Source organism: Pterocles gutturalis, unplaced genomic scaffold, assembly GCF_000699245.1.
Source record: "Pterocles gutturalis isolate BGI_N339 unplaced genomic scaffold, ASM69924v1 scaffold30964, whole genome shotgun sequence".
Taxonomy (NCBI): domain Eukaryota; kingdom Metazoa; phylum Chordata; class Aves; order Pterocliformes; family Pteroclidae; genus Pterocles; species Pterocles gutturalis.
This window is the reverse complement of record NW_010136848.1, coordinates 3,684-19,404: the sequence shown is the minus strand read 5'-3', so window position 1 is coordinate 19,404 and position 15,721 is coordinate 3,684. Positions and strand designations below refer to the sequence as shown.

Here is a 15,721-nt window from a genome sequence, read left to right as displayed (position 1 = left end):
GAATGACTTGTTGGGAGATGTTTCATTTAAACCAATTCATCTTTGCCCATTCCAATGGGTCTGAAAGCGTTAAATTCATTTTTTTTTTTGCTTGGCGTCACTTACTGGGATTTCCCTCAGGAGACTCTTCCACTGCCCTGCTGACATCACTACGAGGAAGCCTGCTGAAGAGTAAGCTCGTGTCTTCCTTTTTCTAATTGAAGTTCTCACCCCCAGTACCATTCTTGGCTTTTGCCTACCCTGATTACTATCCCTTCCCTTCCTCTGCTCCTCCCTCCTCCCCCTGACCCCCAGATATTTATAGGCAGAGAGGTCATCTTTTTCTGCCTCTCTTCTGAGATGAACGGATCCAGTTCCTCCACTCTCTCCTTCTAGGACATGCCCTCTAACCCCTTCGCCCATTTTACTAAATCCTTTTGGACTCTCTCCAGGTTTTTGATGTCCTTTTTCGGTTCTGCTTCTCAGTCCCAAATACTTCATATGTTAGCTGCGGTCTCCAAAGCAGAACGATGAAAAAACCAAAGTTAATTTTTAACTTATTTTTTTCTTCTACAGGTATTTGTTCCTCAATATTGCTGAAAAAAGAAACAGCAAATTAATTTATATGCTACTGCAACAGAGACTTTTGTCACAGGTAAAAAAACCCAACAGACTAAACTTGCGACTTGCCTAAAAGTCAAAATTGTGAAACCCCCAGACATCAACATCACAACTGGCATTTTGCAGAGAGAAAGTTGATTTGTATCAGTTTACCCATAGCTTCAGTGAGCCCATGGCAGAGCCAGACTTTAATGGATTTTCAGTTATGTCCCTTAAGATTAGCCAACATGCTTTTCTGATAAGTGCTGGGAAATGTAAGTCAGTTGAGGAAGTTCTGCAAAATGTGTCAGAAGACAATTTCCTGATTTAAAAAAAAAAACACAACACGTGAAAAAGCAACAGGGTGGATAGTTACATTTCTAATGACTAACAAGGAAGAAATCACCATGAACTCGAGACTTTGGGGCTACTTGGATTAGGCGGTTTAAGGGAACTTACACAGGTTTACGTTCAAGTTACAAAAGTTTGGAGGAAGCAGACTACTCATCAAATGGCCCGAGACATGGAAGTGAGATGGATGCAAAACATTTCAGTTTTCTACGCATCTCAAACAGAATTATTACACATTCTCCAGCAAATCAGAATTACTGTCCCAGCCCCCAAAGCGAAATCAGTGCCAGAATCATGTTGTTCAGCAACCAAGTTGGGACTGTCTGTAACTCATTCCCAAATCCTCAGTCTCACTCAGGAGCATTTTCTCCAGTGATAAGGCTCCATCAGGAAACACAGCTGGATGGAGGAAGGAAATTCTGAGAAGCAAAAAAAATAGTGGGGGTTCCAGGAAGTTCAACCAGATAGGAACTAATGGAATTTGTTTTTCTGTCTCCCCAGCTCCCAGTGTTCCTAAAGCAAGTGAGAAAATCAGAGGGAAAGTGGGGGGCAAAAAAAAAAAAGTCTGGCAGATCTTACCCTGCAAAACAGGTCCTCACTGGAGGTCTCCAGAGAGCATCATAATTACAATTCAATATTTTCGATCACTTACTGTCCCTGGGAAAAACTGCAGCCGTTTTCAATTTAGGTCCACTCTGAAGCCCAGCCATTGTTTTCTTCCCCCCGTTTTTTTGACTTGTATTTTTTTTTTTTAAACAAAGGTCCTTGTGTAGTTTGCTAAGGAGGTTTTAGTTGGACACATGATTTATCAAAAATAATTTTTCAAAAGTATTATGTTTAACATTCAGGAGAAATAAAGTCTGCAAGTGCCTATGATTAATAACACACAGCCCAGAACCATCAAAACAAAGCTTCAACTAGTATCTCGGTCTTATTACTTCTAGAGAAACCCCTTTCGACCCTCAGGGGCGAACAGCGTTTCCTTCCATATCCTTTGCAATTCCACTCTTTTGCAATCTTTACAATCCTCTAGCCAACTCTGTCTTCCTTTGATAAGGTAGATAATCCCAATTTCAACATCCCCACTGACTGCAGCAGTGTCAGTGTGAAAGAAGAGAAAATCCCCATTCGCCAGACCAGTCCTAGGCTAGCGAGACAGTTAAAAAGCCAGTCTGAGATCAGCTCTACAGTTAAGGCAGCTCAGATTAAGCTAGCACAAAACATCTTCTGCCAAAGACTACTCCACAGGTCAAGATCATAAAATTATTTCTAATTGGAACAATGTCTCTGTGACATATCTGATTTATTGAGACACCATTTATCGCAGCAGCGGAGACACATTTTTGACAAATACTTCAGAAGAGCTGGGATTATCTTGCTGGTCCAGAGACCATGTCACTTAGCCTTGAGCCCTTCCACTGGTTTCCATTTGACCATAAGCACAGATGGAGTTCCCTGACTTTTGTTCCCCCCCCACTTCTCCTAAGCTTTAAGAGCAGCTTGGTACAACACCAACCAACCAGCCAGCCAGAGTACTGCAGCACTGATGACCATCAATGTAATACTGCTGCCAGGATCTACTGCACGTTAGGCCATTTATAGACATAAAAAAAGCTCAAAGACACTGGGTAAACATCTTTTAGGAGTAAGAGAAGCTCTGTAACTCACTCAGACAAAAAACGTGGCCATAATGCCACCAATGGCCTCCATCCATAAATCTTCCCATAACTTTCACGGTGTCTCTGATGCCTTCAGAACTCTAATGATCACCCAACTGAGTCCATTTACAGTATAAGCATTTTGTTATTCCCAAATATTCCCATCTTTAAGTCATCTGTTTCCATCCATCTGCTGAATTTTGTCACAGGCTTAAATTGGAGGCTTTAAGGGAGGGAGATAGTTAAGTTGGATTAGGTCCTGAGCACTTGCCGTAGCTGATCGTGCTTTGAGCAGGGCAGTTGATCTGGAGACTTCCAGAGGTCTCCTCCAACCTCAATAACTCTGTGATTCTATGAAAAGCAGTTCCTGCATCTTCCCATGAAGTTATACCCAAGATGGTTCTGATCTTGGACTGATGAAACAACTAGAAATACAGGAAACAGAATTATGCCCAATATCTTTGTCAAAAGATGACAACTCCACTGCAAGCTGTGGACGGGTTAGTCAGTCCAAATCAAATTTTTACTGAATTCTTCTCAAACTGTACCTCTGAAAAAAGAGGAGGAATCTAACTTCTCAGAAAAAGCTTCAAAGATAGGACTTCAAGCTACAGGATCAATACATTACAGGTACTTCCTTGTATCATCTCAGTTGCTACTACAGCTGGGAACCTGCAAACAGATTGGGAACCTGTAAATACAGAAGCTGTCCTCATCTACTTTGAGCAGTGACAACATACAACTGTTCCTAACAGTTAAAAGGGACTGCAGCCTACCACAGCCTGAAGGCATACCCCAGGGCTCTGATGGACACCAGGACTCTTCCTACCTTATCTCTGCACAGGAACAGATACGAAGAACTCACTTCCAGAAGAATGCCAGCACTTTCCTGCTCCTGCAGTTTGCTCTCTGCCACATCAGGGAAATGCCCAGAGCCTGGGGATTTCAAAACAGAATGCAAACACACCCAGAGAACAGTACTGCCAATCCTCCCAGGGCAGTTCCATTTATGCCACCTTAAGGACCAGGCTCTGGAACGTGATGGAAAGGGAGCATGAGAGTTCGTGGGTGCAATGAAATGAAATTGCTCAGAGCTGAAGGGCCTGAGCAATGCATTTTGTTCTGTGCAAACTCCACAGATCTGTGATCCATGAAAAGGAGGTGAGGGGGGAGAAAAAAAAAAATACAATTGTGCTGCCTCTGGCTTTCTCTCCTTGTGGCTGCTCAGCAGCAGACGGTAGCCAGAAGACGACAATGCAGCTCCAAATTACATTACCTCCTGCCTGTATCTGCATGTGGAAATCTGGGTGCTTAACAGGGAACAGTCTGTGACTTTTTGCCAGAACCTTGAACCACTAGCTTAGTGTTCAGTGAGGGGGAAAAAGGAAATCTGCGCAGTAGCCATCAGCCAACCATCGCATTTGTCAAGAAATTAGCAAAAGCATGCACAAACAAACATACCCTTCACACAACCAGCCATAAATGTGCACAGTCTGCAGCGTCCATCAACAAAAGAACAAATGCTCTGCAGGATTACGTCCCAGAAGAAGCAATAGCACTTTCCAAACTTATATTTAGCTTCAAAAGATGTGGGACATGCAGAGAAAATATGACCAAATATTTGGGACAACTCACAGGTGGGCAAAATCTACTCCCTTAACCACAGCACTGTTGATTTATCCCAGTTTATCTTGGTTCATATTGATCTGACAGAAAGGGAGCTAAGAAGTAGATCCACGGCATATTTAGGCGATCAGAAGTGTTAACCAAAGAGGCTCTGACCTCTCAACAGCTCTCATGGAAGTGAAGTCCCCAAATGCTTATTTCAAGACAGTAGTAAGTTCAGAAGGGTTCTGTTGTGGCTGATGGCCTCGTCCCAAGCTCTTACCTTTCCAGCCAAACCATGTGACTCATAACAAAGGTTCATACTGTTTTTCACAGTGGCAGACAAGACAGGACAGTTCTTAATTTGTTTAAATTCCTTCTAACCTCCCGGTTTAATTAACTGTAAAACTGTATTTTTGTAGGTTAGAGAAAAGTACTCAAGACAACAGACTTGACATTTTTCCCTGTCCTACCAACAACTCTAAACCAGACAGCAGATTCACCGAAACTACAATACCGTATGACATAACGGCAAGACCAAATCCTTCAAACTGTCCAATTCAACACACCCCACTGAAGTATTCTTTATTTTATAGCAAGAGGTTTTTTTGCCAGTGGAGAATCCCCAGTGGAATCCCCATTTGTTCTTCACCAGCTCCCTTGTCATTCCGCCTAGGACTTTCACAGCTACAAACCTTTTACTACTGTCACTACTACCCAGGATCTCTTAGCACATTCTTCCCTCTATTCCCCTCCTCCCAAAGTTCACAGTGGCCTACAGTGAAGTTACAGAACAATTTTCAAAAGTATTGCACAACGAGCAAGGTGTCAAACACATACGGAGTATTTCAGACATTTCCATTCAATTTCAGGCCCAATCTTTCCCTCTAGACAAGAGACTTCAGAGACCACGAAATCGACAGGGCAATTCTTGCAACACAGTCACTTGTGCTTTTCCAGATGTTATTTTTTCCAAAGAATTTTTCTGGATACATGAGTCAAGTCTGTTATTTTATATACTGATATAGCAGGTGCAAAATGCCAATGAATACATAAATAAAACAAATCCTAGTACAAACCTCGATCTCCTTACACGAAGATGGAGAAAAGTCTTCTCATTAAATATTTACCAGTATTCAAGCCATCTTTGAATCCTTTGCTCAAAGATAGGCAAGTCTTTGCAGGTGCTCAGCCTTTCCCAATTCTTGTCAAAATAAGGGCAGTTTGAAATTGAAAATTCAAAATTGAATTGAAAAACTGAAAATTGAAATTGGCCAGTTGCTACTCAATGTCAAATTTTATTTTGGATATTTATAGATATTTCAGATCAAGCAAAAATGTATCTACTTTGCGATGTATATTGCCTAACAAGTGTAAACTTAGGATACTGAAGTTTACTACATCCAAAGAAGTTACATCACAATTAATTCACCAAAAAATGTATTAAATTCACTCTTTTTTCCTAATGGTTCAGAACACAGCCCTCCACCTGCAGCCTTCACACAGGAACAACAGTAATTTCACAGGCAGAAGACTCCCTGCTTTTGATGGGCATGCAGTAACCTCATCAGCAGAAACAGGTTTAAATTTGGTTTTGTTAAAAGGGATAATAAACAGGGAAACAAAGGTGAAGCCTCTTGGTTACCTGTGTCTTCATACTCTTCTGTCGCTTCCCAAATATGCAGGACAGGTCATCTTCACTGCGCGAAGAGAGATCTTTACCTGGAAGAGGTAAGGGAAGGAAAAATAAAAACCCACAACTTGCACATCTGGTGATGAAAGGTACATTTCAATAACACAAACTGTGACCCACGGAGTTAGAGAAATTGTTTTTGGAGGTGAACAAAAATCAGGAGAATGTTAAAACCGCTATATGAAGGCTGACCATGACTCCCACATACAGTAGGAAATGTGTGTATAGGGGGAAAGGCTGGCGAGGAGACAACCACAGCCTGCTGGTGCATGCCCACAGGGAAATACAGAACAGCAGCTTGTTTTCCCCCACCTGACGCTGCAATTGTCACAACAAGATGAGGGAAAGTGGGCTGCACTATGCTGAAGGGAAAGAAGAGTTGTAACCTCCTACACACAAGAAAAAGTCAAGGAGAAACTGCACAACTTCAGATTCTCATGAGAATTCCCCATCTCTGACAGAGTTAGGGAGTTGTAGCTCCTCCATACGCAAAAAAAAAAAAAAAAAAAAGAAAATCCATCTTTACTCAGTGGGGACTTTTCTTTGATTCATTAAATTCCTTCTGAAAAGCAAAACCTCCATCTCTGCAACACACTGGATTACTCCAACTTAAAACAATTTCAAGGGTGAAGCAAAGATTTCCCTGAATTCCAGTAGGACCACTATTCCCACGTGGCTGTTGTGTGGCTAGCTGAATATTGGACACAGAGAAGGCAGGGGGAAGAAAAGGGGTGTGGTGACATTCTGGGATACCAGCAAATGTTTAGCTGATTCCACAGTGCAGAAGCATTAATACTGAGTTGTTCACAGCTTGTTTCAGAAAATTCTTTTTAAAAAAGTCAACACAAGTTAAAGAAACAAAATTAGCCCAGACAGGTCAACTTATTTAGGAGTCTGATGGGGTCTTATTCCACTTGATTATCTGATTGCAAAATCACTGACCTCAAAAGGAAGCTAAACCCTTGTAACGGACAAAAAATTTTTTGCATTCTCTAATAGAAAACCAACTCAGCTGACAGTCCAGATCTTTTGCAGCACCACAATGGAACACCTAATAGAAAAGCAATGGAAAACACTGTGTTAATCTCACATTGGTGTGCTGCTAAGGCTATGTGTGGTGCCTACGTTCCTCCAGCAGCAAGGCTACAAAATAGCACCAGAAACGGAAGCTGAGTTTTCTATCGTTGCTGCTCCCTTCTCCCGCTTTTGTGTGAGCTCGTCTTGTTTAGTCTAAAAGGAAGCAGGATTTGAACAACAAGGGCCATAACAACATTAGCTTTTCTCAAATAACTTTTCCTCTTTCTCTGAAAAAGGACAATTTCCCTGTTTTAGAACCACCGAGGGTACAATCAAACAGGGGCCTGCCTTATAGAAACACTGCAGCCAAACAAACAAGCGATATTGTTAATATGAAAGTCTTGCTCCATATTTTACACGCTCAAAAGACGCTTCTTTTCTCTATATTTAGTAAAAGGTTAAATCCAAATCAAAATAAATCCTCTTTGCTACTGCCTCAAACAGGCCACGGCCTCTGTACTTGCAAGCCCTGAACCAATTTAATTGTCTAATGTCGTAATGTGGCAGGGTCACATTAACAAGTTTGACTTCTAGGACAAATTATTTTATCAAAAATCCCCAACCCCAATATCACAATTCGGCCTCCATTCAGATGTCTATTACCTGTTTTAGCAGAGGCATAGCTCATCAGAAAACAGAGCAACAGTCAAGAGCCAAAGCCAGGGAGGGCTGAAATAATGTCATCACTCTCAGAAAGCAAGAAATAACTCAAGTCCATGAGTTCTTGATATCATTTTTTGTGGCCACCAACCGCTGTCCTAATTTATCTAATAAAGCATCTGATAGATGTAAGAGGGCTTTCCTCTTCCTGCATTCAGGTTTAATCTGATCACTGATCCACCTGATCTCTGAGCAGGGGTTATCGGAGATTGCAGAGGATAGTGCGGTGCAGATGCCCAAGTTATCACCTTTGCCTCCCCCTCCCATCCCCTGCCCACACACAGATCATTCAGAATATTCACTGTTCCTTTATTCAGCTGAGGGTTCATTCCAAAACTGTTTTATTCAACAATATCAGCCTGAAGCCATGCAAAATTGTCCAAAATAAAGAGAAGCAGCATATTACAGCTTTAGGTAAGTTGCTGCAGGGGTATTTCAAAACCAAGATTTTACTTGCCAAATTTAGACCCCAGAAGGCAACAGATCACCTTGACACGTGTTTTTTTTTTTTTCTAATCTTGGCTAGAGCTTATGAAACAACAAAACTCCTCTTACCTTTTGCAAACTTCATGTAATGGACACGTTTCTTGGAAGATTTGGATTTTTCTTCAAGACTGAATGTCGTCTTCTGATTATTTACTGAGGACTCTAAAAAAAAGTTCCAGCCCTATTAGAGGCACTCTAACCACCAAAGCCAAACATCAGTGTATTTCACTTTCTCTCTCAAAACCAAGTCTCAACAACTTAGCACAATAAATTACTGAAGGAAGGTAAGTTTTGCCTGAGACATGTTTATGCTTGATTTTTTTTTGCCCCATCCCCTTCCCATTTCCATTCTAACATAATCTGAAAAGGCAGATACAGGTACTCCAGGTCAAAGGCAAAGTCTAATTTAACACCATTTCTACAGCAAGAAAAAAAGAATAGGTCAGGCTTTATTGTGCTGTTTGTTACAACATATCTCCAGTGCCAGAGTCTGAGAACGATGTAAGAAGTAGTACAAAATAAAATTCTCAATCTAACTGAGTAGAAAGAAAAAGGGAAAAAAAAAATATCGCACAGACAGGCTTTCCACTTCTAACACCAGCCAAAGTGCCTCTATGTGGACATAGTCTGATACATCCAAGTAAGGAAATTAAACGGTGGCAGAGCTTTTCTGTCCCTGAGGCCAGCTAGAACAAATTGCCACATCCATATTATTTAATTTTCCTAGCTTCCAGAAGAGGGGCTGCATCTCAACTGTCCACTGGGAATGGTCTCTGGGGTTGGCTACATCCCAAATTCACTCAGGAGTTGCAAGTCTGTGCAGGTCTAAACCATGTGAAGGATTAGTCTAACTATTTAACAGCAGAGATAACAAGTTCCTGAGCTGTGGCGGGTTATTTTACTGGTACAGATGCACTCTTCGCATCCACAGAGCTTGTTAATTTACAATAAATTCTCAGAAGGAGGTAACCTGCTATCTGGTTAAAAACTACTTTACTAGTCCTGTCCTGAAAAGAAACAGGCACCACAGGATTCTCTAGAAAAGGTTACTCTGGTGAGGTGGTTTTTCTTCCTCCCAGTGGCAACTGGGATGGGTAGGGAAATCAACCCATACCCTGAGGGCCAAGTTGAGTCACCTTCTTCATCTGATCCCACCCTTGAAAGCTCTGCAGACCAAGCTTTTGACTTTGGCATTACAGCACTGTTTGACAGGTAGTGACACCTGACAAGAGTCATTGACCTAAAAAATGAAACCCTCAGCCTGCAGTGGGAGAGCTGACTACCAGAGAGCAGCCCGGGATCTACTCTGCCTCTCACACACTAAGCCCTAATGAGAAGAGGAAGGAGTAACAAACCCCGTTTTAGACAATGAGTTTGTAGTCAACTTGAAAATTCTCAATGAAAGAGTCTATGGGGAAAGCAAGCATCACACCTAAAATATCCTGACCATCTCCAACCCACTGGTACCAAAGGGAACATTACACAGCAAAGGATTTCCACAGGGTCCTCCTCTGCTTTATTCTTGCAGCGAAAGGAGCAGCAGCACCGCCTTGTGCCTTCAAGGAGGAATTTCACTACAGAAACGTGCTGGCACTTGCAGCGGGCAGGTAGGGACATCCCTGCGTCCTCTAGTGACTGGTAAATCCTCTGACAAACTGAGCAAGCACTGCAGGAATATTAATGTGCTTTTTAAAGCAATTTAGTCATAGCAATAAAGCCACGTGTTATTTCTACAGCAAATCTGATAAAGTTGAATCTTCCAAAGCACATTAAAAACAGGGTCAGCATGTTGTTGTCCTGTTTTATGAACAGGAAAGGGACACAGTCATCATCGCTCAGAACCTCAGCAAAAGAGCCAGGAATCAAAACTCCTCACTAGGTGCTCAGCTAGAAGGAAAAAAAAAAAAAAGAGAAGAAAGGTAAAACTACGTAGATGGAGAATATTTGAATGTTGGCACCACGGGGCCCTTCCTTCCCAATCTCTAATTGCAATCCAACTCTGGCAACTACACCAGTTATTTAAGAACAATGAAGTTTTTCAGCTGACTTTTAATGCAATTTGAAACTGGATGATGGCCAATAATGTAACATTTGATCCTGCAGCACAGCTGCAAGCAGAATTATCTGGATGAGATTTGCCAGCTTAAATGATTGCCAAAAAAATCAGTTTCAGAGCAATGCTTGAAGTTTGCAAATCACCAAACGTGATTCTGATCGAAAATTTTCAGTGTGCACTCAAATTTGTCCTCAGTGATTGAAAATTCTTGTCCCAGTTCCTAAAAATATCAAGGAAAAAGAACTGAGTAAAACAGGGAGAAATATGGTTTTCAGGGGCCAATTTGCATCAGTACAGATGACCCAGGGAATACTGCAGGGATTTAGGAACAAGACAGCCTTGCTCAATGAACCTGCCTCTGTGCTGACTCACTGTGTCCTTGGGCAAGTCATTTCAGCGCTCTGCTCATCAGCTTGCAGGTTTCCCACCAGTTACACCTAACTGATCTCCCCACGGCTCAAGTTGGGACTTGGGGAGGATTTAGTTATAAAGGTAGAAAGGAACTTCTGGAATTTCCCTACGACATGCTATTCTACCTCTTCAAGACTTCTACAGCACCAACCACTGTGTGGCCTCAGACCATGATTAGGGCTCCAATGCACAAGGATAACTTACACAGGAATTAAAAAAAAACTGCTTCAGGTTCAGAATTTTAATCCTACTTCTCTAAGATTAGAAACCAAATTTGGTCCTTCTTGCTAATTGGTTTTCCTCCTCTTTCTACCTCTCCTCTCCTAGAAAACATTCTGTGCTCAAACATTAAGAATGAATGAACAGTTGATAAATTCACTAAGCTGTCAATTCTGCCACTAGCAGCACGTGGACAGGCTGCTGTGGCCAAACAGAAGCCCTTGGTTTAACAACACTCCACGGAGAATTGTTTAGATATATGATCTGAGTTTAAATTTGAGTCTAACTAAAGAGACGATAAAACCATTTGATGCATACAGTTCCTTCTGTAAGCTCACACCCACCAGTTCTGCATAACTTCATTTTTACAAACCAAGGTCAAACTGCACAAGCTTAAAAATGAAGCTATAAAAAATTAAAGACTTTATAAATAGCCCTTTTGGGAAAGTTGTGGTTTCCCCACTTGTGTGCTCTACATCAGGGCTAAAAAAAGTCACATTATACCACACTCAAAACAGAGATGCATAACTCTGAGTCAAAAGCTAAGCAGGAGCTCTCTGAGGAGAGGAAAAGTGGGTATTTAAGAAACCACCAGAGCACGGAACCAGGTTCTGGCTGCTTTATAAAGAAACAAGCACTGCTGTAGTACATCCCAGCAAAAGGTCCCCCATGCTGTGCTCCTGGATAAAATAAACACGTTCAAAATTTTACTTTTGCTTTCCCCAGCAAAAAGCCTTTAATAGGGGCTTGAGGGCAAACCCAATAGACCGGGATCTCCACACCCAAGCAGAGAAACTTGAGCACAGTCATGGATGGCAACATGTCCTTTGGCTCCTACTGATTTCGTGGAGGAAGGGGAAGAACGGGGAGTTGTCACCCTCAGCAAGGAGGCTACCAGCAGCCCAAAGGACTGGGCCTCAGCTAGCCTTTTATGATAAAGAATGGAAACTCAGCTAAGCTTCCAGCATCTGACTGAGCACAGCATGAACCTACCTGTTTCACCCTGTCCATGGCAATCATTCAGTTCAGCCAGAAGCTGGTTGAAGTCATCCTGATGAGCAATCCAGTTGTCCTGTAAATAGCACCCACATGAATACAAGGCCAAAGTTTTCAAAACTAAAAGAAGTTTTGACAAAAAAGATAGTAAGACTCTGCACTCTAAGAAGTAACTTAATTGTATGCACTCAATCCTCCTTGGTGGGAGGGACCCTCAGAAGCTCCACAGGTGGCAACACTTAAGGACAGCTCACTACAGTCACTCCAAAGTGCAGAAGTGATAAGGGTTGTGTTTTTAAGTCCTTTAACGATAGCGAGCTGCTGTTGGCTCTGTGTGTTTCCATCTGCACAAGATGTTTTCAACCGTCGGCAGGAAATAGTGTTATTTTTTCCAGCAACAAGGTTATTTAGGATGTTGATTGAGACCAGCACCTTTAGGATCACGTTCTGCTCTGCCTCCGTGCCTGAATTCCAATCAGAAAGGTGACTATCAGGAACAGACACAGAAGGTGGAAAGGTAAGCAGGGCAGATGACACAAGGAGAAAGCAAGTATTCCAGTGATTTGCTCGGAAGCAAAAAAAGCCTCTGAACAGCCTGCTCTCAAATTTCACTGTAACCTTTCCAAGCAGGTACTTACTGATAAAACACCCAACAAAGCACAACTAAACTCCAGTTTCTGCAGAGACATTTGCATAGGCACATGCTGCCACCAGATGTAACAACAGATTTCAGGAATGTCCCATCGCAAAGATTGTGCTTTAGCTGAGACGAGAGCCATTTCCTTACGTGGGTCTGGTGCTCACCTCGTAATTGATGGTTGCTCCTAACCCCAGCGTGTTGTTTTTCACCTGAACCTTGATATGCTCTGTATTTCCTTGTTCCTGAGCCCCAAGACCCTAGAGGGGATTTAAGAGTAAAAATGTAAGAATTTTACAGGAGTGACTAAAGCACTAGAGCTGTAAGACAGTTTGCAATGAAATACAGCAAGAAACCACAACTTACTATTTATTTGCTTGCCTGGAACAGAATTCATTCACAGGCATTAGCACACATGAGATATTAAGCTTTTTTTAATTTACTACTTAAGCCTCCAGCAAAGTATTATAACCACTAAAATAGCAACAACATTAAGTAGTTGGGTGATTAATCAGGAAGCCACCTGACATACCCAGGCAAGTCCAAAGTGTTTATGATTTTAAAACAAGACACTACATAAAAAGAACATGCCTCTCACCAAAAATACCTCTGTCACTGGGAAGGCAGCTACGTGACGGCTATAAGACAGATCCCACATAGAATGTACAAGACAGAATGAAATTTTAGGGGAGGGAAGCACGGAGGGAGGATCAAACAGGAGCTAGCAGGACATCAGGAACTTATTCCATCTCATTCCCACTCATAATTTATGTTGGGTTTGTCCACCCTAAAAACCGTACTCACTCAAATCTGGGAAGCAATCTTTAGGCCCAGCATTATCTTTCGTAATTGTATCAGGGGAAAAAAAATAAAAAATAAAATAAAGACAAAGCATTTAATTTAAAATTTTATTCCTGGTATCTACCTGCTTTTTTTCCCTGATCTACCACAAGTAACAAATCACCAGCTAAGTGTACGGATATAACAAATGTGTGTGTGGTGGAATCGTGGAGAGAAGCCCTGCAGATATTCCCGGGCACATCCAGTGTTTGAAGCAACGAGGCTCATTTGACAAAGGCTTGTTGCTATTGCAAATCCAGTAGAGTTTATTTGGTCAGTGGGGTAGAAAATTTACCTTGCAACTTCTGCTAACCAGAAAGTATGGAAGCAAGCAGGACACTTGGGTACACATCCTGCCGTGACCCAATTCCGATACAACTAATAACAGGACTAGCATAAGCAGCTTAATTTCACTGCACAGATGGGCTTTTGGCCATTAATTTGCTCAAGCTAAGGTTCCATTTGTCCGTGTTTGTGGTGGAATGGAGACGTAAATCCTTCTCCTACAGCTGTAAAGGAAGATCTTGTAACTCAAGTAGGAAATTTACAGTTGGGAAGAAGATGGGGGGGGGTGTGGGATGACAGACAGAAAACAATCAGAACATTTTCCGGCTTTTTTTTCCTGCTCTGGTTTACGTATCAATTTTCATCTTAGACACCTATGCATACAATTTACATAAAAATACAGTACTCAGGCTCCATACTTTTACCAGCCTGGTGGAACCAATGCCAGTTCCTTGACTTCAGCAGCCTTTGAGTCAGGTACCACGGCTTGTTCGTGAAATCAGAGGCAGTTAGAAGCCAACTGTAAACCAACTGAGGCAAGAGCAGGCTACACTGAGAAATCCAAGAGCAGGCTTATTTTTCTAAGTTTTAATGCATTCACAGAATTGAGAATTATTCTAATTTTATTCCTTTTTAAAAAAAAAGGGCTGGGAGACAAAATCTAGGAGAAGAATTAAATAAATATTGTGGGGGGTTTGCGTGCATCCATTTCATTAAATTTGCTGACATGACAGCCCAAATCTCAGCTTTGCTGAGGCACCTTTGTGGAAGTTAAACTGCTTTTAAGGGGCAGCTGAGATGTCTGCAGCTCTCTGCACTGACCTAGAGATTATTCTTAAAGCCAGAAACAAGTCACCTCACCCCACAGGTACGGGCTGGAAGGGAATACAGCTCACAGAACACCACATTTTGGCCATTCAAGGAAAAGATCAGAAGTAACCTTAAAAAACAGGTAAATTATTAAAGCAGGTCCTGGAGTTGGAAGCGACTAGCAAGCAAGTACCTTTGTAACAAACTAAAAATCTCACATTGCTCAAATTCTCTGCATGCAAGAGAATAAATCAAATAAAACATGGCTGTTGTCCCCTGGTAGCCTTTGACCCTTCACTAGCCAACTCTCCTTTGGACCATACCTTTCCTTTGGACCAGCCCATCTTCTCCAGCATCTTCTGGCCAAATTTAGATTCATCTTTACTCCAAGCGTTATTTCGTGGATCCACAGACCACTTCTGCCTTCTACGGGCTAGAGCAGGAAGGAAAAATTTCAATATGCTCTATTTACATTTTCACAGTATTCTTAGCATTTTATCTATTCAAGAAAAGCTCTTTATTACAAAAAAAATACCAGAACCTATGCCAGATCAAACACGTTCTGGAGGTTTAATTTTGCTAAAACTTTTATTGCAAAAAAAAGTTTGGTGAAAATTTTAATTATAATGTGAGGAATGCCAAAGTAAAACCGCTATGGAAGTCGTCATCCCCAATTCAGGGAAGGCTTTAAGGATTACTATTTAGGTGCACAGGTCTAAATTTCATATTTATTCCAACTTTGTTTCCATTTGACTTCAACATGAGATCTACAGGGGACAAGACCTCAGTGCTGGCTTTCCTAGTTCTGGACAATATCCACTAACCAGTCTTCCTTTTAACCAGACCATAGAAATTTTAATATTTATCTTCATAACAAAAACCAAGTCAAAAAATCAAACCTAAGTGACCAGAGAAACTGAATTACAGAACACAAACCAGTGGGATTTCAGCTTTTGGATTTACAACAAAATGGTTTATTTGGCAACAGAAAAGTCACCGGAAATTATTGCAGGTGTTAAGAGATCCAAAAGGGAATCAAGGTTCCTTTGTCCTGTGCCGACTACTAAAGAAACTACGGTCCCCCAGGCCCGCGTGCGTGCGCTTGCCTCTATCATCAGGAATAGCTCCACTGAAACCAAGGCAGAGAAGCCAGCAGAGGTAAGCAGTCACTTTAAGTGTGCACTTAGACATATGCAGGAAGACAACCTAAACAAACAAGACAAAGAACGGGAGACAGGAAGATTACAAACTTCATTAAACACGATGGGAAACGGGGGATCAAAAATGACCAATTAACCCAAGGCCATCCAAAGCCAGCAAGAAGCCAAGTCCACCGAGGCGCTTTCAACATAACCATG

General features: G+C 41.7%; 1 protein-coding gene across 1 annotated transcript in view; it reads right to left on the bottom strand.

The window, feature by feature from the left end:
- The window catches only part of PINX1 (PIN2/TERF1 interacting, telomerase inhibitor 1), a 54,074-nt gene extending 38,985 nt beyond the window's left edge, over positions 1 to 15,089 (bottom strand). Inside the window, exons 1-6 of the mRNA XM_010082459.1 lie at positions 15,062 to 15,089; positions 14,687 to 14,796; positions 12,596 to 12,688; positions 11,789 to 11,867; positions 8,179 to 8,271; positions 5,839 to 5,915 (exon numbers count right to left, since the gene is read on the bottom strand). Coding sequence (XP_010080761.1) covers positions 5,839 to 5,915; positions 8,179 to 8,271; positions 11,789 to 11,867; positions 12,596 to 12,688; positions 14,687 to 14,796; positions 15,062 to 15,089 — 480 coding nt within the window. The remainder of the gene's footprint in view (positions 1 to 5,838; positions 5,916 to 8,178; positions 8,272 to 11,788; positions 11,868 to 12,595; positions 12,689 to 14,686; positions 14,797 to 15,061) is intronic.
- Between the last annotated feature and the right edge of the window lie 632 nt (positions 15,090 to 15,721).